Here is a 26,993-nt window from a genome sequence, read left to right on the forward strand (position 1 = left end):
CAGTGGGATCACTGTCATGCTTAGAAATGAAGCCACTGGCAATAAGATGCTTCCTAGATGGCATTGCATGGTGGATCAAAATCTGATACTTTTCTGCATTCATAATTTCATCAATTTTGACAATAACCCCAACACCACTGTGAAATGCAGCCCCAAACCATGACAGAGCCTCCACCGTGTTTTACAGATGGCTGTAGACACTCACTGCTGCACCTCTCTCCTGACCTCCTCTGTACATGCTGATCATGATTTGAAGAAAAATTTTCAAATTTGGATTCATTACTCCATAAGACCTGTTACCACTGATTTTCAGTCCAGTTCTTGTGTAATTTGGCATACCTCAGGTCACATTTAGCTGCTGGCTGTCCACATCTCTTGTGTTGTCTTTCTTGTCTTGTCTGCCCCCTTGTTTTTCACCATTTTCACAGCAATAGTGAAGGTAGCACAAGTTTGAGTATGGATTCAGTGATGTAGACTATAGTCTCCTTTACACTATGTAAAAAAAAAGCACACTCTGGCTCCAATCTACTGTCCTCTCAGGGGAGTGAGTCCACGGGGTTTCTGTCTTTCTGTGCTCCCCCCGGCTTATGATTTATTCATATGTACAGAAGCAAATTCCAGCAGTCCCACCACACAACCACCCCACCTCCCCATTCAGAAATATACCAGAGGACAGGCATGAAGCACTGCAATGTGGAAAGATGCTGTAAAATTAATCCAGCTCTAATGACATTTATGTTAGATGCTGTATGTGTGAAAGCAATAAGCCAGGTAAGAAAAGGGGAATACATGTGTCTAATGATGCCTTGACTACATGGTAAGTACAGTAGATGACTGTCACCTAAAAATCCAGCATCAAGCCTCAGGTTGCTTGCTTTGCCATGGCACATCCATTCATAATTCACCATATAAAGTACAAAGGTGGATGGGTAAGCGGACGTGCAAACTAGTGGAGAGACAAGGAGAGAAGAGAGGCACATTTGACACTTCAAAGCATTTTAATGCACCATTTACAGCATGAGAAATGAACATGCATTAGAATGGCTTTAAAAAAATCCTTTGTACTCAAACACAACACAAGCTACACGCTGGCAGATGATGATGAGTTAGTCCAGAGTGAAAGAAAATGGAAAGCAGAGTGTGAGGTGAGCAGGGAGCTCACACACACACACACACACACACACACACACACACACACACACACACACACACACACACACACACACCCTTTCTGTCTCTCTCTCTCTGCATGTTGAACTCTTTCATTTTGGCAGTGGAACCCCCCCCCCCCCCAGTTCTGTGCTTCCTCCTCAAAAATTCTCATGTATTTTTCATGCACTGGATGTCCCAGTAGAAGGCTTGTGTGTCCAGGAGGGCTCTCCACTGTTGCAAGGTCATGTTCTACACCAATATCCTGATATTATAGGTCTGTAATGTCTCCATGGCTGACTGTAAATCAGTGCGTCTTGTTTAGACGCTCTGGAGACCGTCAGAGCCACCTTAAAATAAAACTAAACCTACATCTTATGGGTTAATACTCACCAGAAAAGCCACAAAACAGAACAATACCGTCATGTGTCGAAGATGCTACAAATAAAGGGACCTTCACTGACGTCACTGGTCCGACTACAAGTCCCAGAATGCATTGCTCTAGTTTCTCGCTTTGCTGGCGCTGCTGTTGCGTTCAGGTACTACTCGGGAATTTTCTAGTTATAGGTTCAAATCTCAGCTCCCATTTGCATACTCTAATAATAACTAGTACGAGTGATGAATCCTCAGCTTGGAGCTAGGAAACAGGTTTCATCCAAGACCACACCGCTGGAGAGTTTGTGTTGCACTTTAGCCAAGTTATTAAAGATACAGAAACAAGAAACGCACCTAGTCTGACAGAAGTTCGTTAAATTTTTTAATTCTAAGCAACGATATTCAATGAAGGCTAATATTATTTAAATAACATATTCTGAGAAACCAACAATTTATATATTTTTTATGAAACATAAGGTAACGTTATTGCTGCTATTTTTTTTAATTCTAGCTGGTAAGTGTAGTTCACTGAATCTTACTTTTTTAAACGGTTGAAATAAAGTTATTAAAACAAGTCAACAGTGTCACATGCTCAGCAATAAATGTGTTATTACTGTGTTAGTAGGAAGGGCGAACAGCTAGCTCCAATGAAAAATCTGAAAGTTCCCGTGACAACTTTTGAACAGGGCTTTGGACCACAACTACTGGCTGCTAAAGCGTAATTATTCAAAAACATACGCAAATGCTGCAATCTAAGTATCAGCTTTCATTTTTCTTTGCCTTCCAATGTTTCCGACTGCGAGAAATAATAATTTCGCAGGGGTCTCCAAAGTGCGCTGACCTCGTCGAGTGTCACATTTCCTACAGACCCTAAAGGCAGCGCGTCTCCGAACCACTACGAGCAGCGGCAGCAGCGGCGGCAGCAGCAGCGGCGGCGCTGCTTTCTCCTGCTGTAACCTAAACAATGACTCCTACTACAGAGCGGAGGAAAACACGCCAGTAGAATGCGTTACACGGACCCCAAACCCTGCTTTTCGCTGCTATTCCGACCACTCACTTAAACTTGCCGACAGTAAACATGTGGATACCTACAGAACATGAAAAATACGGCGTCGGTAAGTTTATTGCCTTATTTTTGTTCCTAAAACTGCTCTCACTCGCGTTCAGCTGTAAGGGCATGTGTGAATGTGTGCACGGGCTTCAAGAGGTGAACTGGCTGTACGGATGTTGATTTCAGGCACAGTTAAAGAGTGATGTTTATTATTTTTTTTTTAAATATCACAAAGCAGCTCGCTTTCAAATAGCCCAGTGATGGGAGCTTGGATTTCATCTCACTGCCACATTGCAAAGCATAAGGTTGCCCGCCTCCCCCCCACAGTTTGCCAAATGCCACATTTTGATATTTTTTATTTCTTGCTCATGCCTTGCCCTATTTCCGTTTCCAATTTTCATTGTGAGGATATGAACTGGCGAGCTAATTTGACTCACTATTGCTGTGTATTGGCTCAGGCTATCTGTTTGAATGGGGGGGAATCAGCTGCTTCACACAAGCAGTCGCTATATGTCAGTGTGTGTGTGTGTGCGTGCGCGTGCGTGTTTTTGCTCAGCATCTACAAATTCTTCGAAAGAAAGGCGAATCTGGGCAACAAAGTAACGAAGACGTCTTTAGTATTGTTCTTGCTGTTTCTACAACGGAGATTGTCCCAGACCTTGAGAAGTCCTGGAAATGTGTGCGTAAGCCTGTCGTACAGTGTGCATTGTTCAGACTGTCGGGAAGGGGGGGGGGGGGGGGGGGCTCCTGGATCAAACACACTGAAGTGAGACAAACAAGCGACAACAACGCAACCGAAGCCAAATGTGGCCAAGAAAACCACACAGACTTTGTCTTGTTGGTGTAGCAGGAATTTCTTCTGTGCCCGTATTCAAATGCACAAAGAAATCGAGGGAGGGGGGAACATCTTATTGAGATGCTACCGCTGAGAGGCGGCTTAAATGTCTCATAATAATATTCCCTAGCGATATTGGTTTGTTCTGTGTGTGTGTGTGTGTGTGTGTGTGTGTGTGTGTGTGTGTGTGAGATGCTCTGGTGCCTGCATGATCCAAGAGTCGGAGTATAAAAATGCACCAATGATCATTTGATAATTTTTGCAACTATGCCAGGCAACCTCCTCAAAGTGATAAAACTGTGGTCAGTTAAGCACAGATATTCACTGTCTTCATATCATGCCCTCTTTCCTTTAACGTAGCCAGTGTGGTTGCTCTGTATGCTGACTTAGGTGTCCAGAAATCCAGTATGGGTGCTAACTTGCCACATTGACCTGAAATCAGTGAAGCACAGCAAACCAGAAACTGGCCTTTGGCCTTTCCATGTCACACTTTGTGGTGTGGTCACCTGAGTGTGCTGCTGAATTTCCCATGGTATGTGTTTAATCATGGGCAGGATAGAGCCTCCAGAACCCACAGCTTGCTTTTTAAATTTTTTTTTAGATACTACATAATAGATTTATTCCATTTAGCTACTTAAACCAATTCCCTGCTGTCAAAGTTCACTTGGTTGAATAAAAGGAGGGCATTTATTTTGAAGGCTAAATACTCGCCATTGTTCCCGCACTGCTAAAGGGCACCCTGTTAATTGGATTAAGGTTTTTGATCCCCTCCCAATCCCTTTTCCTCAATAATTCCAATAAGACTCCATTAATTGGCTGAGATTTATTTTTTAAGACATGTTTTGGCAGAGGCACTCTTCTTTGTGGCCTGATCCTTTCTGAGGAAGGAACTGTGCTGATTTCCTGTTGTGAAATTCAGGTTTGATGAGCCACAAACACACAGAGGCACGAGAAAGGTCGACACAGATTACTTTTAGCTATGATAATTGCAGCTTTTAGCTCCAGCAGGTTAAGCAGTCAGAGTCGGAGAGTCGTGCGGGTTGATTTGTTTTTAGACTCTCCATTGATCCACTTGAGCCAACAGAATGAGTGATATCCCCTCCAGACACTGAGAGACTTTAGAGAAACTATTGAGCTACAAAGAAGGGGCTTGAAAGATGTGTTTCCTTGCATTGTTGGAAGGAAAAGGTGTTTATATTGGTTCAGAACTGTCACAGTCAAAGGTGGGATGGAAGGCTGACCTTTATAAGGATGGTGACAGAAATAGCTGTGTAACAAAAGAGGAAGATAGAAGAAAGAACCTTGCTTACAGGCATGGACTGCGTGCGACTGTTAGAGTGTTAGTTAGGATTGCAGCACTATGAGAATTTCACATTACAGTAACACCTGTGGGGCTATTTTCCTTTTTCCCAGCGCCACAGTTTTGTTCTTGGACTCTACTGGAGTAGCCTTCCGTTACTGACAATTCAAAATAATTCTTTATTTACTTTATGCTGGGCCTCGCTGCAGTCAATCCATCGACTGCCTGAAACAAGTTGCCTTCACCCTCCCTTTAAGCCAGCGTTCTTCTGATTAGCTTCCCCTTGTAAAAAAACAAGGGATTGCCCAGCAGGTGGGTGGGGCTTTCATGCTCACAGCCAGAGCTGTATGTGTGTGACATGACCATATTAGGGATATCTGCTCTCATTGACATCATATACAGCCAAGAGTGGAAAAAAGAAAAACTGTCTCAAGCTGGGTGTAGTAAGCACTTCTGATGAGGTAATACACCATCCTAAATCTCAAAATAAGATGTTCCCAGTAGCGCATGACTTCTGTTGGCTAAGCATGGTTATTGCATGGATTTAAGAATGACAGGGCAATACATGAAATCAGCTGGTCTCCACAATGCTCACTTATATTGCAGGAGAAAAGGGATAACAAAATGGTTATCTTGTGGCAAAATATCCTCACAGCAGTAGTGACCACTGATGCCCACCTGGAATCACTTTCTAAATTATGCATGCCAGGTGGAACATCTGGTGCCTTTCCACAGGTCATCCTAAAACACTACCTGAAATTATATTGCTCTAAATTGCACCTCATTAGGATTAATGTCATTGTTCCACATCTGTTTTTGCTTTCCAACGACGGTCCCCCAAGATCTTTCGTCAATGTCGTTGTCGTAGAACTGCTGTGATATCTAAATATTGGAAGAGGAAAGTCCCCGCGTTAGCCATTTTAAATGCGATCTCCTCCAGGTGCTTTCAGCGAACATTTTATCCCCGTTTGACAGGGGAGGCTGGCTAACTAAAAGGGCTTGAAATTCCTTGGATCTTTGCAGGAACATTTGATCTCGGGCCAAATTGAGATGAGATCAGAACGACTTTCTGTCTAATTGGAAGGTTGCCGCTTTTGATGTCGATTTGCCTTACGAGCTGAGCGGGGCCCGGAGAAGATGGGGGCCACTGCTGTTCATGAAATATGAATGGACTCTCGGCGAGTTGATGTTAAGGCGCCCATTAGCCCACCAGCGGGGTGATTACTGGTTTTTAACCTGAAGCGAGAAGGTTGGAAGATTGATGAGATGATGTTAATATCTGATTTCTAAATGGACTTGCTGGGGCTGGGATGGGGAGACATTAAACTGAACAAAGAGGGAAAATCTCTTTTCATATGAAAGTCGTGGATCTCAGTGCAGACATGGCATAGGTTTCCAGTAAACAGGATGAGATCACAGGTGAAAGGAATAAGAGGTGGCATGACATTTATGGTGTTGATTTGAGCTAACCAAATCTTAGATGACAGACATACCCGAGGATGTCTGTCCAACGCTCCATAAGCAGATGAAGAGGAATCTGTCACAAATGCCACAAATGTCAAGAGTCAAAGACACACTTTGACTCAGTCGCTGAACAGAGAGAGCACTTGAGGCTGCATTGTGTCATGTTTAGCGAGAGCAGACGTCACGTTAAATGCTTAGACAGAGTGAGGCCTTTCTCCTCATTAGGGCCCTCTGATACAACCAATCAAGCGTGTCATTGCTCATCACAATTTGGATACATAATTAAACCATTTTAACGAGCTGCTTTGGATCTGTTTGCATGCAAGTTGAATTTTCTACCAGAGGTTGATTGGAGAAGCTTGATTTTGCGTGCATCCTTTGTTTGAGTGCTATGGCAAAAAAAGGAACTGGCAGATACAGAGAGAAAGGAGCAGTGATCTCATTGAATGTTTGCGCTTGAGGCCTGACTGAGATAGAGGGAAGATGCTGGGCCGGGGGTTTCCTGCTCTCCTGTGGCTGGCATTGCTCATTTCCTCCCTTGGGAGGATGTTGCTGTAGTTGATGGGGTGGTTGGAGGAGGTGCAGTGCGAAGCGATGGGTGGTTGAGGGTGCTGGCGCGTGTCAGGGGTGGATTCATTGTCAGAGCGGCCGGGTTGCCCTGTTACCCCCAGATTCAACACCCTCCCTCACCACAGGGGATTAGCAGGTTGTTTTCGAGGGGGCCCTGAGGCCCATTCCACCATTATACCCATGATTTCTTAATGCAGTAAGCCCCAGGGCGACGTATAGGAGATGGTGGGGGGAGGTGAAGCCTACCAGCTTGTAATTGCTTGCTCGCCCGCTGCCTCGTCTCCATCTGCAGAGATAGCACCCCTTCCCCTGTTGTTTGAACACACAGATTTGCACACATACTAGTCCAAGACAATCATCCAGCATATGAGGAGACCACGGGAGGCTCCCCAGTGAATTGAACATATGCACAAAATAAAGAAAAGAGTTTAAAAATTCAGCCCACTACGATACGCAAGCTGTTCCCCAGTGTGCACGATGCAAAGGGTAAATAAATTTACATGGACATTTGACGCATGACGGAATCAATGAGCTTTTTATTCATCACAAATCTGGGAACCCATTGGCTATCGTCTAATGACTTAGCCTCTGGGGACAACCGCCAGCGTTTTAGGGCTTCGAGTATAGCCAGGACATTTACGGTTAACAGATATGTAGGCCATGATTTCCACCTTATTGTGGTCAGAAATAGCTAAAATGTGACTGATCAGTGCTATGCAGACTGCAGACAGAAACCAAACAGCTTCTGGTACCAAAATCATCTCCTATACTTGCAGATTGTAAACACATATTTGCATATAAACATACTTGCATATACAGTTTACCTAGATAATAATAGCCACTGTATCACCGCTGGTTCCTTTGTATATTTCTATGAAACCCTGCTCCATTTGTTATGGAGCCCTCGTTTTACCACAAAACAGTCTTTTTGTTTCTACTTGGCAATGCTGAACACTGGGAATGGAGACATTTCTTTGATCTCTGTTATGTGTTATGGAAGTGACAATATTTTACCTCCTTTTAAGCATTTCTTCATCGCACACAGTGGGGGATACTCTTGAAAATCCCACTGGAGTGGGTGACAAACCAATGTTCTGTAATTGTCTGTCCAAATCAATGTACAGTGATGAGAGAGGTAGCTGAAGGGGGGGCTCATACATTTCCACTCCAGTGACAGTCTGGGATACTTAAAGAGATGATGCTTCTTTGATATGGTCAAGTGATTTCTTTTTAACCAGAGCACATACGGTCATTATAATGGCTGTTATTTACACTGACACTCGATTCATCAGCTTGTCTGTGGACTAATATTCTTCTTATAGGCTCAGCTTTGCACTATTAGCTTTAGGGCTTCAAGTAACAACTATTTCAGCCTAGATTAACCTCTGGATTAATTTCTCAGTTGATTAATTGACTGCTGAGTCTATAAAAAATGTCAGAAAAATGTAAAATTGTGCATATTTTTCTCTTACAAAATGATTGTTGACCATTTTTCTGTTGAAAAACTAATCACCTAAAAAAAATGTAGCTCATTTTGGATGTAAAGTTTTAAAGTGGCTTGTTTTTAACTATTTGCATATATTTGAAATGCAAATAATCAGACAGTTGGCAAGTACATAAAACAATTTCACCTGACAGATTTTCTTTGTTTTAAACAAAGTTACATTTATTTTTTAAGATAAAAGCCTTTACGCCTAGCTTTACAGTTATGAAATGCTCCAGCAGACTCGTACTTCTCCTTCCTCGATATCAATCCATGATCCCTGTGTGAGTGAGGTTAATAGGATATGTCCTATTAGAAATTCAGCAGCTCCTGTAGGAGAGGCAACATGGGGAGTGTGTGTATGTGTGTGTCTGTGTCATCTGTGTGGGCTGGGGGGAAAAAAAAAATGACTGACATACCATTTTCATAAACGAAGGGTGTCTGCTGGTGACAGTCACAGTGATTGGCAGGTGAGAAGAGCTGTTTATGCGTCAAGAGACACTTGTTTTTTTTTTAATGCTCATTTACTGCGGAGAATGTAACGCCTGGACTGGACTTGCATCAGTAATCTGTGCCCTGTGGCTGTAATCCAGGGTTACATGTATTGACCATAAAGGAAGTGTACATTGATTTGTGAGTGTTTGTCTGGCTGCCCCACTGCATTATAATACCCACAAGGCTTCCGTTTTCAAATAAACCTTAGGTTACTGATAGCTACATGTGCTGCCCCTCAAGTTACTAAAACCACTCGCTTTATTATTAATGCGTTAATAGAACTGGACTCACAGTCTGCCTGGGTTAAATCTAATATCTTTAATATATTATTGATCGCTAATAAAGTCCGAAGGTCTGCTTAGAGGACATAAGAAAACAGAGCTAATGGTTGTGGTTTTCTGTCTACGATCAGCCTGTTAATTTGTAAATATATAATTTACTTCTAACAGTCATTCACACAGCCACAGTAGGGAAGGTGTGCAGCCACAGGAGAGCACAGATTGGTTTGGTCCTGTTCTCATCTGCACTGGGAACCTTTGCTTCTTTGGAATCACGCTTGACATCTGGCGAAGCAGATTTTAAAGCTGCGAGACAGGCAGTACTTGGATTAAATATTGAAATGAAATAATAAAAAAAAAAAACTATATTGTTTAAAGCGTCCCTTGAATTACTATTGAGCTACATTATGGTGTGGATGAAATAACGCAAGGGTTAATGAACTGTCCACTGCAGGTCATCAAGGACGCTGCGAGGAGTTTATCAGCAGAGCGTCCGTCGGGGTTAGTGTCGCCGAGTGAGGCAGTGACCGGGGGGGTGAAAGGTCTTCAGACTGAAAGCCGTTGAACGTCATTACACGACCTTGACTGGGCGTTCACACACAGTTCCCAAACCTCGCTGGGTTTATCCGTCCCCCCTCTCTCTTTCCTCTACCTTTTTCTTGTGTTGCCTTAATTAAATGGAAATGCTTTTCGGTGTCCGTCACATTGAATTGGAACCGTTTTGCTCCCTATTTTCCTCTTTGTGTCTATTTCTCTGTTCCCCTCCAGTGTTCTGCTCATTCTTGCAGAGTGAGTTGTTTTCAGAGACAGCAGATTGCACTGTGATGACCCTTATCTCATTTTCTGCTTCTTCTTTTTTTTTTTTCTTGCTCACTCATTCCTTTTCTGTCTGGCTTTTTTTTTCTCACTTCCCTCTGTCTGTTTCACCTTTATCTCTCTTCCATATGCATGTCTTTATTTTTTTTGTCCCCCCTCCCTTCCCTTCTCTGATTCCATGCTCGCCTGTCCCAGATATCCTCAGCTACTGTGCACCCGTGTCTGGGTCTTGCACATTCAATGTTACATACATATTTGTGGGTTTACTTGTCCATTCATGTGTGTAATTGTTCATATGAGGATTTATGGAGCTTTATGTTTATGTGTTTGCAGCAGCCTCTTTGGACTAGAAGGCTGAAGATGATAAATCAGTGTAGCTATCCCTCAGGCTTTGCAGTAGAGTTGTTGCTACAGTGGACGCTATACATCTTTTGTTGTGCTACATTCTCGTCTCCCCGTCAAATCCTCTTAAACATGTTTCCTGTTCATGGAAGCATCACGTTTGGCTGTATTTTACCCAGACTGATGGCTGATGCTGTGCATATACATTTATCAGGTGACTGTTTGCCAAATCCCTCCCCTCAGCAGCGACTGCCATAACTTAGCAGCTGTAGCTAGGCATGGCTGGCCTGTCAGTCTTTGGATTTTTTAATATGTACCTTAATAGTCTGGTGGGTGGCTTTTTATGTGCTGTCTTTACAAAAGCATAACAGTATAAAAAAAAAAAATGGAGGGAATGGATCTCTGGAAACTTTATAGCTCAGCAGCTCCATCTAAATGTGTTACAAAAGTCACAGTTCGGTATGAAAGTGGTTCCTGATTGATTAACCTGCGAGCAGACAGGCCCAATTCTAGCCATGCAGGAAGGCCGGCTCATGCTTAATGAAACTGCCAGTTTTAAACTCTAACCCAGTAGCATACGGTTGGTGCCCAAATACTTGAGTGGAACTTGTTATGTAGAATTTTAGTTTTGGTAGCACAGATGCGCAGAAATTTATAGACTTCTAACATGAGTTTGTCTCACAGGATGTACCAAAATGCCAAAATTTAATGTGTAGTTTGTTGCATACTGACAAGGTTCGGGATGAATGCACAAAGTGTGTATTCATCTCAGCTTGAGTTCATTCTCAGTGTAATGTATTTACAGTAGCAGGTAGACAGATGGTAAATTCATGTTTCCCTGGCTTTGGTTTCTGTCCCATTAAGCCCGTTCTCTATACGTCCTTGGTACCTGTTCCTACTTTTTTTTTGGCATACTTATATTTACTCTGCATGTTCCAGTTTCACAATTGAGCATGAAAATGCACACCTACTCCATGTAATGTCATACTAGTAGTGTATATTGACTGTGGACTCTAGAGCTGTGGCAGTGACATTGATCGGTGTAGAGCCCCCTCAGTCCTCTGTGAGATTGAACTGTTTTCCCATCTCTGTTACCTCCTCTGTCTTTGTAAAGATCACACTGGGAGGATCAGCTGCTGCCTCACTGATTTCTGGGCAGCACTCTCCGACCTTGCTTTCTGTTAGCGGTCTCATTACCTGCTCAGTGCACGTGTTTGTGTTTGTGTGGGCGTGGGTGTGCGCTTGCACATCCGTGTTGAAGTTGAATCAGTACATTTATGCATATTCTGTATTTGCTCTTTGTCCCCTTTGAAGTCGGTGCATGTGTGAGCGAGCAGTCTGTTTCCTGCTCTCGCTGTGCCGTTAAGACGATGGCCTGGCTCTCTGCATGTCAACCTGCTGCATACGACGCCCATCCTCCTCACCTCTACTGTCAGCTCCCCTCACTTCCTCTCCTTCTGCCCACACACAGAAAAGCCACTTTAATGTCACGTTAACTTTCTAAAGGGCTTTTCATTGCACCCCATTGGCGCTCATTTGCCGATTTTTGTGATGGCTTCTATTTTTTTTTCCAGTCAGTTTGAAGATTCAAGTGTTTGAGCTGATTGCAATTGATTTTTTTTTCTCAACACAGTTCTGCTTAGCTGATTGAAATAACGTTTCTATTAAAGCAGAAGATAGATATAGTATTGCGCACTTGCTCTTTAGCCATAAAGATCTCAGAGAAGAAAACCCCTTACTCTCAGAGGGATTGCAACTTTGAAATGAGATAAATGCCAGCCTTCGGTGACAAAGCTCCAAAACAGGATTCTTTCAAAACTGACTAGTTCTTCTGAATTCTGAAATTAATTGTGTGGGTGTTGTAGAGTGTTATTGCCTCAGAGAGTCTGTTTAATTCATCAGGTTGACTAAACCTCCAACTGTGACCCAGTTCATTTTTTTCTGTCTCCTCTTTTCAGTCCTCTTTGGGGACTGTTAGTACTTGGAATGTTTATCCAGCTAAGAGGAAAGCATTCAAACCTCGCCGAAACAGAAACTGAGTTTTTAGTTAAATGCTCGTCTTGAATTAATAACCCCCACCCCCCAATTAAAAAACAAAAAAAACAAAACAAAAAACATCTGAACTACTGGATCATTTGAAGTTTTGTTGGTCTGAGGGGAGAAGACCAAGAGTCTTCATTCTTCCTGCCTCTCATCATTGATTGAATGAGGCCTTTTCAGTATTCCTCCAGCAACACCAGAGATTGGCATTGCGGTGCATTGTAGGATCGATTCACTTTGTGTTTCTTTTCTAAAAGTTGCACAGAGGATTCCTTCTCTTGATCCATTTGGATGGGTTTTTCTTCTTCTGTTATTTAAGTGAGAACTGTTAAGAGGTAACGTGTTGCTTTTTTATGTTAAAAGAATACTTTTACGATTTGGAAATGGGCTTCTTCAAAGCTGAGTGTATGCATTTTGAAACTTTAGCCGCATTAAGGAACGGTGTGACATTTTGGTAATCAGTTAATAGGACTGACACTATTCCAATGTATTGACTTAGCTTGGCATAAAGACCAGAAAGGTACCAAAATCTGCCTTGAATTAATGACTTTTGTTTGATCTTTTTTTTGGTAGATTGTTTCAGTCATTGTGTCTATTGTGTCTATGGTGTCAGCATTCAACACCATAGTTCCCTCCAGGCTGGTCTCTAAGCTGCTGGACCTGGGCCTGGGCCCATCCCTGTGCAGGTGGGTTCACAGCTTCCTGACCAGCAGACCACAGGTGGTACGAGTGGGTCACCTCACCTCATCCTCCCTCACCCTCAACACTGGATCCCCCCAAGGCTGTGTGCTCAGCCCTCTGCTGTACTCACTGTACACCCATGACTGCGAGGCCACGTCAGAGTCCAACGTCATCATCAAGTTTGCTAACGACACTGCTGTTGTGGGACTAATCTCTCACAATGAGGAGACAGCCTACAGGAGAGAGGTCTCCCGCCTGGAGAACTGGTGCCAGGAGAACCACCTCCTGCTCAATGTCAGCAAAACAAAGGAACTGATCGTGGACTTCAGCAGGAAGCAGCAGAGGGACTACCATCCACTTGTCATCAGTGGTGCTGAGGTGGAAAGAGTGGACACTTTCAAATACCTGGGAGTGACCATCTCACAGGACCTGTCCTGGACTCATCACATAAACATCACTGTAAAGAAGGCCAGACAGCGTCTCTACCTCCTCAGGCGGCTGAGAGACTTCAAGCTCCCACTCAAGGTGCTCAGGAACTTTTACACCTGCACCATCGAGAGCATCATGCGTGGGAGCATCACCACCTGGATGGGAAACTGCACCAAGCAGGACTTCATGGCCCTAAAAAGGGTGGTTCGTTCAGCTGAACGGACCATCAGAACCACCCTCCCCAACCTGCAGGACATTTACACCAAGCAGTGCAGGCTGAGGGCCATGAAGATCCTAAAACAGCCCAGCCACCCCGGACACTCTCTCTTCTCCCTGCTCCCATCAGGCCGGCGTTACCGCTGCCTGAGGGCTAAGACTGAAAGGTTGAAGAAGAGTTTTTACCCACAAGCCATCCGTCTGCTCAACTCTGAGCCCTAACTGGACCATTATTGCACAATGTAAATATTATAATTTATAAAAGTGTGTATAGTGTATAGTATATAGAGTATAGTGTATAGTGTGAATTACTTTTTTTTATTTTTATTCTTCTTATTTATATGTGTGTGTATATATGGTTGCAGGTACAAAATACATTTCACTGTGCATTGTACTGTGTATAACTGTGCATGTGACAAATAAACACTATCTTAATCTTAATCTTAATCTTATCTTAATCTTAATCTTAATCATTATTTTGTGATGATGTCCAGCCATGTGCTCTTTAAAGGGGTGTTTTCTGTAAGTTCACAAATAGCTGCATCCAGTTAGAGCCTTTCTGCTGAAAACAGGATGCAGAGATCTGTGAGTTTGAAGAATCCTGAATAAAAATCAGTGAATTTCATCATGACATTGGTAGTGCTCCCAGCACACAAAAAACAGTCTTCTGTTTCCTAACAGTTGAAATGGTAAACTTCAAGCCTGTTGTCTTGTTCGACTTACACAATCGCAATTTGCATCTCCCTGATGTAAGCGTTTGCTAAGGAGTAGTAACACAAAAAAATTTTTTTTAATTAATTTTTTTTTTTACCAGATTTGACAGGTGATTTAGTTTTATTTTTAACATTTTTTAAACATCCCAAAGGGCACTGAAGTTGCAGTTATTGTGCTCTCCTAATTCATTTCAATAGGGACTTGGTCATGTTATCCCAAAATAAATTAAGGAAGTAGCTACCAAAATGCCTGCTGAGTGACAAGACTAGTTTATATGGGCTTGGGTTCAATAAAACTGTTGGGAACTGTTTGTGATTCAGATTTTAGATTGAGATTCATCCCCAAAAGACTGTTTAAATGACCTTTTTGGCCAGATTACTAACACCTGCATACACTATAGAAGAAGTGCTGGGCCACCTACATGTCACACCTACAGGAGCTACTCAGCCATGGAAACCCATCCTGTGAAACTCCCCGTGCACAGTGTTTGTGATCAAGGTCACATGCAAAAATTCACTTTTGTTCACACAGTTTTGACCTCTTTGCAGTATAGCACTAAACCGGGCGTTGTGGTTGCTGCAGGCTGTAGTATCAGTTTCTTTCCTCCCTCTAAACTTTACCAAAAAAGAGCCATCTAACCACGGTGGGATTGGCTTGCAGTGCCCCTGTTTGCCACAAGCCTAACCTCACTCCCAAGCATCCACCTGGTGTCTTTATTTTCCTCCTTCCACCAGTTGCACCCTCAGGGGAGGGAGTGTGAAGAACTAAAAGTAGTAAGTGGCCCTGCTAAAAGCAGTTGAAATGGATCCCCTTTGTGTGGGTGTGAGAGGGGAGATGCAAAGGAAAGCCCCCACTGTGGCAGCCTTTGTGAATCTAACTTAGGATGACAACGCCGGATGGACACCTTAGGCAGTTGGCTCTGTGCAGCAAAGGAGGTGACGGGAGGGAAAGATTAATTGTTTGGATGTATACTGGCAATGTCCACAACACGAGTACAAACTGTGATCCTATTGGGTAAAATTTACAGGTATTTATTGCCAAAATCATAATTAATACAATTCTTTTGCTAGTTAGGTGGGATGTGGTGGCCTCTTATTCCTATAAAGGAAGCTCTCCTCTTAATGGGTCAATAATGCAAGTTTCTTTTTGGAGCACATATCCCTACATATGTGTGTAATGGTCACCACAAGGCCCAGTATCATCTTCCACTCTTCAAAGCTTTGAACTTTTTTCTTTTTTTTTGAAGAAAGATGCTTTCATGTTTCATTAGTCAAACGTGAAGGAGTAGTAAGAAGGATAATCGTGACATCAGTGAGTTATGCCTCTTGTCTTTGAAACACGAGTCCTAGCCTCTTTGTTTACACACCTCTCAGCACCTCAGGAGCCCGCTGATGCACAGCCGCAGCACAGGAACGAGGCGTATTTGTTTTCCACCACCCTCAGAAATAAACTTAATCGGAGCAGTGCAGAGCAAAACACATTCTTCACAGCCAGAATACATGTGAGTGATCGAACAGATGCCCGAGTTAAAGCAGGACTGAGCATTGTCTTCCTGTCTTTCTCACTTCACTCAGACCGGCCTGGGCATTCTGCTGTGCCTATGCTGCTGACATAATGAGTATAGGAATGCTAAAAATACCGTTGCACAAATGGAGCATGTACACAACATATGTTGTAGTATGGCTGCTCATGCTGCTGCTGCTGCTGCTGCTGTCTCCTGAAGCAGAAAAAGGAAGGATGCCATGGCTTGTGATTCTGATCAAATGTTCAGCTGTTTCCTTTTGGGCAGGCTTTTGATCAGTGGACAGCAACCTGTGAGACGCACATTAATAAATCATAACCCTTTCAAAATTCAGCTCAGGTTAAACTCCACTGTTTACAGGTACAGGAGTGCACCCAATTGGATATTTTGCAACACAGTGGAGCTGCATCTACATCACCTTGTTTTCGGTTCAAAGGTTACTGTGCTAATGGTGCTGACTGACTGGGCTGAGGCCAGGCCATTGATTTGTAGGGGAATGTTTCCAGGCATCATCAGTGGTGATGCGTCACCCCCTGGACCCTCATCTGGACTGCAGCCATAATCCTCTTTTCACAGGCTGTCCTAATGTAGCAGCAACCTTACCATGCCTACCACCTAGGAATATAGGCTGGCCAGCAGTGGCTGACTGTGTCTGTGGCCAAGACAGTAGACACAAAACATGCAAGCATAAATATATTTCCTGTAGGAATTTTGTATGTTTTGTAATTCCAAAATTTATAGGCTTCAAAAATACCTACATTTTAATTAGTTTTATTGGTATCCGTGATTTTTTATTTGCTGCAGTAGAATTGGAAAATGTAGATTTAACAAAGAAGAATCTGCATTTTAATCCTACACGAACCCTTTAGGCCTCGGTCATATGGACCCAGAGACCAGCTGACAAGTTCCAGTCACTTGGGGGTTCGGTCTATTCCTCATCTGGTTGGTGAGTGGGTGCTGGAGGTTGCTGACTGTTGCTTGGTGAAATCAGTCAGAGGGTGCTGCACAAAAAACCTCCTTGTGATTGTTTTGGTCGCACGATTAGCACAGTCTCTCTTGGTTGTGTGAAAGATGCCCATTTCTCTGAGAGTGCTCGGTAACTAACCACCGAGCGGTTGTGAAACATGAAAAAGTGTGACACAAACCAGAAATGGAAGCCCTTTGCCTTCAAGCATGTTGGTTTCAGCAGTAAGGCACAAATCTTACTCGAAGACGAATGGTCTCTGTTTCAGGTTTGCATTTCATTCATCACAGTATGACTATCGCTTATCAATAGTTGCCAAATGTTTTCCGGCAAGTTGGCGTCTTCAATGCAAACCATGAGTGACTGTGGCAGTGTGCTAGTGACAACAGCAATCGCAAGGACTTTTTCGTGGAGCTTCGTATACAGTGACCAACTTCACCTTGCAGCGGTAAGCAGCCTCCCACAACCACGAGCCATCCGGTTGGGGAATACTCAGTTTGGCAACCAGTCTCTATTCCTGTGTGAGTGGGACCTTGTCCATTTTTAGGATTAACCCCCCCCCTTTTTTTTTTTAATTGGTGTAAATTTTGGGGGATTTGACAAAGCCAAGGAGCAAGTGAATTTCTGAAACATATACTGGAATCCAATAGCACCGGCCTGTGAAATTTTTCTGGCTAGAACCCTGGTGTAATATGATCATATTGTGTTTCTGTTTTATTAGTCAGCTTTTCTCATTGATCACAGCCAGTACAAAAAATACAAAAACGCCATAGAATAGTCACTTGAATCTCACCCAAGCGTTACACCAGGTGTTCTTCAAGCTTGAGCGTGCACCAGTAGGTGGAGTAGGAAAACATTAACCGTATGGAAACCTTATTCAAATGCACCCGGCAACTCTGAACTTTTCTAGATGTCACAGACAAACATGCATGCGAGAATGTAAATCTCCAGTGGCTTAGACATTAGCCAGCTTCTAAAAAGTCTGTGTGATGTCACGTTTTGCTAGTGTGCATCTATATATGCACTTTTTAATATTAGAGTACAGTTGTATAATTTACAGTAAATTATCTTGCAAATCTCTTGGCTATGCGCCGTGGACCCTACTTTGGGATTTACTGCTCTAAACTGTATGCTTTTTTTTTTTTTTCTGGTCCTGTGTGCAATCTGCCAGGTACCAGGAAAACGTGAGGAGAAAGGGAAATATGGGTAAACTGGGGAGAGTGAGGCGGAGAAAATAAGACGGAGAATGTGATGGTTGATGGGCTGTCAATTGTATGTCCACATGGAGTTCTTCCTCAGAGTTGAGCTGCCAAGGCTGGCGGAGCACCATCCCAGTGTGTCCCTATCTGCCTCTTTGTGTTTAAGGAACTCTCTCTGTAGCTCATTAGAATCTTTATACTTTCTTCCCCCCAAGGAGTGCCAGGCGCTGAACGGGCGCACAAATGAGGCTACCTTTCTACTTTGTATAATAGTGTTCAACCACAACTGTGGGAGGAGAAAAACAAAGATGAGATTAATCACTGTAGCCTCGTCCCTCCCCATTCTCTCATCCCTCTTCTGCTTTCCATTTCAGGGCTCCTGCCGACTTTTTAACTAGTTTCATTTAATTACCGACAGCTTTAGAGGGTGCACACGACTGCTGTTGACCTAAATCAAGAAACTGGGACATATTTTCCCCCCTTGCCCCCTCCAACTTTCTTACTCTACTCTATTGATTTTGTCTGTGTGGACCGTGCACAAGCAAATTAGCTGAGCACAGCCATCAGTTTGACACCCTCGCTCACTCTGTCCGTCTCTGCTGCTTCTGAATTAGCTGGCTTCTAGGGCCAGAGTTCCCTCTACTACCAATTTATTCTGGAGGATGTGTAGGGGAATTGGGATTCTCATCCATTTTTTTGGGGTCCCTGACAGGACGAGAGCTATTATAAAAGAAATTGGAGAGCAGCCTCTTTGTTCGCACTGATGTAGTCGCAGTAATGGACAAGATTAGGGCAAAGTGTGAAGCAGCTCCTTGAGTTAAAGCAAAAAAAAAAAAAAAAATTCAAAGCAGGCACAAGGGATTTTCCTGTGTGACAGTTGAGTATTGGTTAATTATTTCAGACAGTGCAAGGTGGCTCAAGTGGCGAATCTCTCTCCAGAGCTCTCCTTCTGTGTCTCTCAGTCAGTTTTGCTCTTGGCTATGTGATTTCCTACGTGGTTTAATTGACAAACAGCAGCTCCGCTTCACAGTCACTTTTCCTCAAGTTTGATTCATTAAAGAAATCTATATCGTGCTGGTTCTGTCCCTTTTTCTCCTTATGGCCAAGGCCAAAGTTTTCTGACCCCAGGAATAATCCTCCTTGATCCACCAATGGCATGCAGCACACAGGAAAATAGTCCTGACGACAGCTGAACCTCTTAGCCCGGCAGGAATGTTTGACCACGTGCGCCCACACAGACACACACACAATCACACCATACACATAGGCCATACATTCAAACACAGTGCAGCATAGTGCAGAGCCAAACAGAGTGGCTATCCATCCTCATTAGCAATTTAAAAAAAAAAAATTTCTTTTCTCAACTCTGAATGAAGATGAAGGCAAATTTGGGGAACCAGTGACTACTTAGGATGTTTTTTTTTTCATGAGGCCTTCACTTCCTGAAAGCAAGCACCATGTGTGGTACCTAAAGCACAAAAAAAGGGAAGGAAACCCATTTCCTATAAAAGGCCATTTGACACACACGCAATTTCTCTTGTGTAGTTTTATAGACCCTGCTTCTGAGAAAATGTGAATACTGTGTAGATTTTTTTTATTTTATTTTTTGTCAGTTTTAGTAAATATGTGCAACCATCTCTTAATCACTGGCCCATATTTTCTTTGTTGGCATGTCTATTGGTGCATGTGTCAGTGTTATTGATCTAAGTTGTTGCAGATGTCAGGACTGTTATGCCAGGAAGCCACAGAATCCAACCCTCATTTTGCAGTTTTCAGTGTGCGCCTCTCTTCATAGGAAAGAATGAGTATTGGGGCCAATATAGAAATGGACAGTCAGTCACACTCATTCATTCTCCATATCGTGTGGCTCATGGAAAGCAGAATGCAAATCACATGAAAACACTTTATTTTTACTCCGAGGCGCGGGCTGGATGACAGATTCCTCTCTCTCGTCATATTTCTTGGTTCAGTCGCCCCTCACCGCTGTCACTATCTTGTCATTGTTAGTTCAGCTCCATTGTAGTCTCGCCACCTCAAATGGCTGCCTCGGCTCTTTTTCCACCCTGCTGAGCTTACAGGGTCTTGTGGCAAAGCTTATAAACTTTTGCTGCTGCTAGGAATTGCCAGTTCCCCATGGTGCACACTGTACTTAGAAATGTGACTGTTGAATGCCTCTTTGTTTAGAGGCCTTCAGGGTTGTAAACTGTACTGGTAACAACTTTGCAGACTGTTACTCTGGAAGAGGAATAGTTCTCAACTTTTGGCAGTAAGATACTTCCTACCAGTACATTGCTGATTGTTTTTTTTAGTTTTGGTCAGCAGTTATGACTTCCCTGTTCCTTGTGGTTCCCTTTGATTTAAATATTTGTTTATAACTGAACAGTGTGCGTTGCTGCAAGTCCATGGTTGTGATTTATTTTGACGGTAATAGGTGTGTTAGGGTTGTTTGAGCTCCTTTAGTAATGAATATTCAAAGCTTTGTTAACTGTCAACTGTCACCATACGCATATGGCTGGGTTGTGATTTTGGCAATATTTATGATTAAAACAATCAGACGGAGGAAGTTAGAAGCAATGTTTTCATCTCGCACAATGCACAGTCTTTTTTTTTTGTGCTGAAAGGCTTTAAAAGTCTCTAACTCTAGCCACAAAGTTCCTAAGTTTGCAATAATGACATAAGCTGAAGCGCGATCACTCCTGTGAAGGAGAAGGATGTCCATCAAGCAAAGAACTGTATAAATCCTGCTGCATTTATTTTGACCTTGTGTGTCTAAAATGTTTCCTACCTGTGACTGAGCACATTCCCTTCCATTTCCACTGAGTGGTTAAACATCTTCTCTTCCATGTTTTAGTAGCACGATGAAGGGTGCCCACTTGATAGTTTAATTTTCATTTACACAGTATATTCAGCTAGAATTCATTAAAGTGGGTTGCATATTCCCCATACTGTGTCTAGTCAGTAGGTTGTTGCAAATCATGGCCGTAACCCTCCTGTATTAAACAGCATGTTCTCATACACTTAGTTTAAGAAGTGGTAAACCTGTTTAGTGGTGAAATAAAGTGTATCAAATGTGCTTTCTTATGAAAACATTAAGCCTAGAGGGAAGGAGCAACTAGGGCATACCTTTGCTCTGGTAACATCAATTTCTAGTTCCATATTGGATTTTTTTTTCTCCCCCTTTGAAAATTTATTGAGTTAATCAGTTTTCAACCATCTATTTGTACATTTTCCTGCCACTTATTGAAGTCTGGGTCGTGGGGGCAGCAGTATAAGCAAAGAAGCTCAAACCTCCTTCTCCCCAGCCACCTCCTCCAGTTCATCGGGGGGGGGGGGGGGGGGCTCCAAGGCATTCCCAAACCAGCTGAGAGATGTGATCTATAGCACCTCAATGATTATTTGCATTAAGTTCATATTTTTAGTTGGTAATATAATGCCTGTTAGAGCTCTTGCTGATCCTAGTTGATGTCTTCAAAATCCAAACCTAAACCAAGACCCTAAAACCCAAGGTTTTTATATTTTTAATGACATAAAGCAGTGAGAAGATGGCCACAAACCTATGCTGTGGAGTCTATAGTCTTGCCAGTGTCACACTAGTCTGAACATTGATTGTTAATGCTCATACCTGCTTTCTACCACCCCTATCATTAAACTACCCATCCTTTACGTGTCCCTCCAGTTAGTGTCCTGCATTTCCCTCATCTCCATTTGATTTGCTGCATGTCCTGCTTCATGGGATTTCCTTAAAGTTGTTAGCTTAGCCCCTCTTTTCCCATATTAAGGGAAGCTGACATATTCAGAACTCTTATTGAGAAGCAGTGACTGGATAGCTGGCTGGCTGGCTTAGCTGATAATAAGGTATGCTCCAGTGGCTTGTATTTGTGTAGCACCTGCCATCTGTGTGTCCTTGAGTAGAGGCACTGTGTGCGTGTGTGTGTGTGTGTGTGTGTGTGTGTGTGTGTGTGTGTGTGTACGTGCGTGCATGCGTGCACGTGTGTGTGTGTGTGTGTGTTTCAGAGTTATTCCATGCTGCCACTTCCTGTGAAGTGTCTTCAATTGCCCTGGCTGTTGTCTGAGGTTATGATCCTGCATGGGAGTGTTTGAGCTTGCACGCTGCATGCACGCATGCATACATTTTGCCCGTGTGACCGTGCAGTCAGCACTTCTTCCTGTGTCTTGACCGCACGCAGTGAATCTGAGCACACATCTTTGAAAACCTACACCCTGTGGCCTCTTCACTTTAATGCATGAGACTGACACTGTGGCCTTTTCATCCACTCTCGTGCTTTTCATACACTCCCCACTGACTCAAATCTCTCACTGATGCTTCAGTCCTCTCTCCTCTCTTATACAGTCTCTCTGTCTCTACTTGTCACTGAGCTCTTTGTTTTAGCATCTTGTGAGGAGAGCTGAATGAGGTCTACTGGGCCAGGATGTGAAGTGAACGTATAGAGTAATGACTACACAGAATTGGAATGCCAGCCAATCAGTTTACGATGCTTCTTTAATTTTTTTTTTTTAAGTGTGTGTGTGCGTGTTTTTTTTTTTTTTAAATCATGTTTGCGACAAACTAGACTAAATAAAACTCTTGGTGGTTGGGTAGACATGGAAACAAGTACCATAATTGCTTGAATTGTCTCCTACTCTATGATTAGCTTCAGCCCTGTCATCAACATTGTCATCTTTCCCTCTAACATCGTTTGTCTGTCTCTCTTTCTTTCCATGCCAGTTAGTGCATCTTCTAGAAGGCTTAGCATTCAGTGATAGCAGCATGGGGTAATTTCCCCATGACTGACTGATATCCTGCTTCAGAAGGATGTGTATGGTCAGCCTCAGCACTAATGGGAGACTTATGAACAGTAATGAGGTGAAAAATGGCTGCAGAAGTTTAAGCCAATATTAACCCCACAGCCCAGCGCTGACATTTATCTTCAGGGTCCTCGTTCCCTTGATTCCAGCTCTATCTCTTCATCTTTGAATTCCCGGCGTGTGTGTATGTGTGTGTGTGTGTGTGTGTGTGTGTGGCCTTTAAGCTGAGCATTGCTAATCACATGGAGCAGAAACCTTCCTGCCCATAGGGATGAAAGTCATTTCTTGATACTGGTGGCATTAAGTGTACTTTAACACCTGACTGCATCTGTACAGATGCTAATTTTAGGTGCATTTAGATGCCACCAGGCCATATGTGTGTGTAAAGGTCAGGTTGTGGGTTTTCACAGAAATGAAGCAGTGAAAATTGTTTTCAGTTCCTGACTGGCCTCATTGTCATAGCTCTAGTGAACTGGAGAGAATTACTTTATAACGGGTACATTACTGTAAGCCGGGTACGCATACAGCAGTACTATGCAAAAAGTCACATCTCATATCTTAATACTTTGCTCCCAAGGACCCAGACTTTGTTGTATTTTTTCAAAGTAGTCTTGAGCAATAGTTCTCCAGCTTTCTGAAAGTCTTAAAGGGTTTTTTCTTTGGACATTGGCTGCTTTTTCACTCATTTTCAGTCCAGTCCTTGTAAAAGACCATGTTCACAGCAATGTCTTTTTTTGTTGTTGTTTAGTTGTTAAGATACTAAACACTAAAATATGAACCATTCAAGCAAAAAAAAAAAAAAAAAAGCCACTAACTCAAGAAATGAACCAATGTTGAGTCTACACAGAACTGACAATTTAGGAAAGAACCTAATTTAAATGGTATCTTTACACACATTGTTACAAGCAGCATGTCACAAAACACATTTTCCCCCTTTCTTTTGTTGAATCTGTTATAAATGCCAAACATAACACAGTCTGACAGGCCTAAAACAGTATTTTTGGACCAGCAAGATAATTCCCAAAGATCTATTTGAAAACTATTAGTATAGCTTGCCATGGTGTGTAGTGTGTCCTTAAAATTTGAGGGTCCTGGACAAATGCAAAGAAGTGCAGTAAAAGGATAGTGTTTAAGTTTGTGTTTTTTTATCAGTCATGGATTGGCCTCCTCAGAGCCTGGACTTCAACATTTTGAAGTAGTGTGGGATAATCTTGACAGAGAACAGAAAAAAAGCAGCCAACAACCAAAGAAGGGCTTTAAAAGCTCCTTCAAGAAGCCTGGAGAACTATTCCTGAAGACTTTGTTTTTGCCTTATATTCTGTATTTCTGTGTGCGTTTGCACAAGTTTCAGGAAATTGTTTCATGCACTTCCCATTTTCCTCACAAAATATAAAGATCAGAGGTCGCTAAAGACTTTTTGCACAGCACTGTACGCATGTTATATTTTAGTTATTGTAGTGTCCAGAATGGACTTAACAGGAGAATTCAGAATTTGCACTGTGTCGCAGAGTTGCAGATGTTTTATTTATCTTCAAGTAGAGTAGTAGAGCTGTGACACCAGGTGTGCAGTTGGTTTCTGGGTCAGGTCTTTGAAAGACCATTTGTATCTGGTATGCCTCTCTAAATCATCAGTAATAATTACATTTACATGAGGTCTGGCATTGCAGTAAACAACTGTTCAGTTCCATTGACACATTTGAGTTTATATTGTGTCCAATGAATTTGTTTATCTGCGATTCTAAAGTGAGGAATACTGAACAATAGCTTTAATTTTAGCTCAGAGGAGGTGTTTGTGTGCGCTGCTGAACAGCTGGAAGTTCATCCGTCGTCTGAGAGCTTCTGTGTCATGGCTCACACCCTACAATTTTGTCTCGCTGGTGGCGATGTTGTGGCGGGATGCTTCCTTAACAACAAATCGCTGTTCAAAACAAGATGCATCTGCATGCAATAAAAAGTTGTTCCCGGCCTACTGTCGTGCAACAATCCAGCGGGGTTAACGAAGAAGAAAACCTCCATATGGTTGCTCATGGCTCAGTGAGGATTCAAAGACTCTGGGTTACTCCCGCTCACCAAGCTAACAACATGCTTGTGCAGATGTGTGTGTGCATGTTGTTGTGTTTATCCTCAGTCCTGTCTGTGCAATCTTATGAATGTGTACATGCTGAGTTGCTGCATGTATTTAGAACAACATGCTTTTTATTAGAGCAGAGTAGGGAAGTACTTTCTAATGAGGTGATGAGCACCAGCTGTCCAGTTTGACTTGGCAGTATCAAATGCTATGATACCAGCACCTTAACACTCTAATGCATGCTGAGTCTACAAATGGGAGCCATTATTCAAACTGAGCTTCACAGGCTTGAAAATGCCCACTTCAAGGTTCATGGTCCAATTTATTCACGCAAAAATCCATTAGAACAAGAGAAGATATATACAAAAAAAGATGAACGTTAAAAAATGGAGCTTAAAAACAAGAACTTGAACACAGCTTGAGGAAAGTAGAAACTATATCACGGTGGAAAATAATAACCCTCATTGTATTATTTTCAGTCAGGATTATTTTTTCCATGCCCAGTTGCACACCGTGGTCAGGCTTTACAGTCTGATGATCCCCTTCCTTTTTTATGTTTTTCAAGACTGCTGTGGCTACGGCCTCATATCAACGGCCTTGAGCAAGATACTGAATCCTAAGCTGCTCTCAAAACATCTGTCAGCATTTGATAAATACACTGTAAATGCATAGAACATCTTCCTGCATGAATATGTATGTGTCAGTGGATGAGTGTGGCTTGTTGAGTAAAACCCTTTAAGACCAGGAAAGTACTATGAAAGCCAGTTTGTTTACCATTCACCAGTCCATCTTACCAAACAGTGGATTTTAATTGATTATAGAAATGACTAAAGGGTTAAGGAGCTTAGTCGTGGGGGCTGGGGTGGGGGGTGGGGGGGCAGGTTACCAGCCCATCACAGGACTAACATAGAAAGACAGACACACAGACACCTACAGCCAGTTTAGATCACCGGGTAACCTGTAAGCGTCCTTCCTATCTGCAGAAAGTTGAGTCATATTAAATTATATCACAGCTGACATTTGTTGGAATTTATTTTTTGTTACTATGTTTCATTTTGTATTTTGGACAGGTGCTGTGTGCTAATTTGGTTTCCACACTCAAATGCAGAAATGTGCATAATAATGAGATATAATCTGAAAACATTCTCACTCAAAGGAAACCAGAAAAAAGTTCTCAAGTACTTTTCTCTGTTTCTGCTTGCTGCAGCCTCGTCTTCTCCTCGTTCTTCTCCAGGATTGATTTAACCTTGCTTTAGTCCAAACCCCTTTCCCCTGGCCACATGGTCTGCATGTACGTGTTCCAGAACCGACAGGGAGGATCTCCTTTCCCCTCAAGCTGACATACAGGGGCAAACAATGCTAAGTGAGATCCACATAGGCTGACAGCCTACTTATCTCTTCAGCCTCCCTCTTTGATTCACTCGCCCTCCCTCTTTGAGTTTCTTCTTCTCAACCAGTCTTTTCGTTGTATTGTTTCTCTTTAAGTCGTTTTGTTCGTCAGCCTCACTGTCCTTCACCTTCTCTCCCTGTCTCCCTTTCTGTCTGCCTTTGCACACACTGCTTCTTTTTTGCTTCCCAGTCAGCACAAATCCCACCAGTGTCTGCACATCATCGGGCTTGAGGCTGTGGCTTGAGGCTACACTCTCATTTTATATCTCTTGACAGACACGTAACACAAATAAAAAATTCTAAACTAAGCCAGCGCGGTGGTTGTAGCAGCTTCTGCTTCTCACAACCAATTGATTTCAATTCACCTTGAGGCAGCACTTTCCTTTTTTATAAATGCCACACCTTCAGTTTTTGATTTTTGGCACGATGTGCACTGCAGCATAACACCACAGATGCTGTTTTTTGGGTGGATTTTGTTTCATCATTGTTTCATCATCCTCAACGTGGACCTGACTGCTCTCTGGGTTGCGATGACCTGGAGCAAGCAAAACCAGACTGTGGGCGTGTTTTTATTTTAATTTTGATTTTGTTTTTTGAGTGTGGGGTGAGTGTATTTTGCTGATGTCATTGAGATGTGATGCTGCTGACAGCTAAATCTGCCAAACGTGTTATATTTATTTCTGAGGACTGCAGATGTGCACGCATGTGTTCATGAAGGTCAAACACTGCCACGCGCTCCCGGTGGGTCTGCAAACTCTCATGTTCACGTTGACTTCCTGTGTATGTTTTTGCCTCTGCACCACGAGT

General features: G+C 42.8%; 1 protein-coding gene across 2 annotated transcripts in view; it reads left to right on the forward strand.

Moving 5' to 3' along the window:
• The first annotated feature begins 2,476 nt into the window (after nt 1-2,476).
• dock4b (dedicator of cytokinesis 4b) overlaps nt 2,477-26,993 on the forward strand; it is a 130,916-nt gene continuing 106,399 nt past the window's right edge. For both annotated transcript variants that reach the window (XM_030720153.1, XM_030720154.1), the window contains exon 1: nt 2,477-2,639. In XM_030720153.1, coding sequence (XP_030576013.1) covers nt 2,603-2,639 — 37 coding nt within the window. In that variant the 5' untranslated portion in view covers nt 2,477-2,602. The remainder of the gene's footprint in view (nt 2,640-26,993) is intronic.

The sequence above is a fragment of the Archocentrus centrarchus genome, chromosome 23 (genome assembly GCF_007364275.1).
Source record: "Archocentrus centrarchus isolate MPI-CPG fArcCen1 chromosome 23, fArcCen1, whole genome shotgun sequence".
NCBI classification, from domain to species: domain Eukaryota; kingdom Metazoa; phylum Chordata; class Actinopteri; order Cichliformes; family Cichlidae; genus Archocentrus; species Archocentrus centrarchus.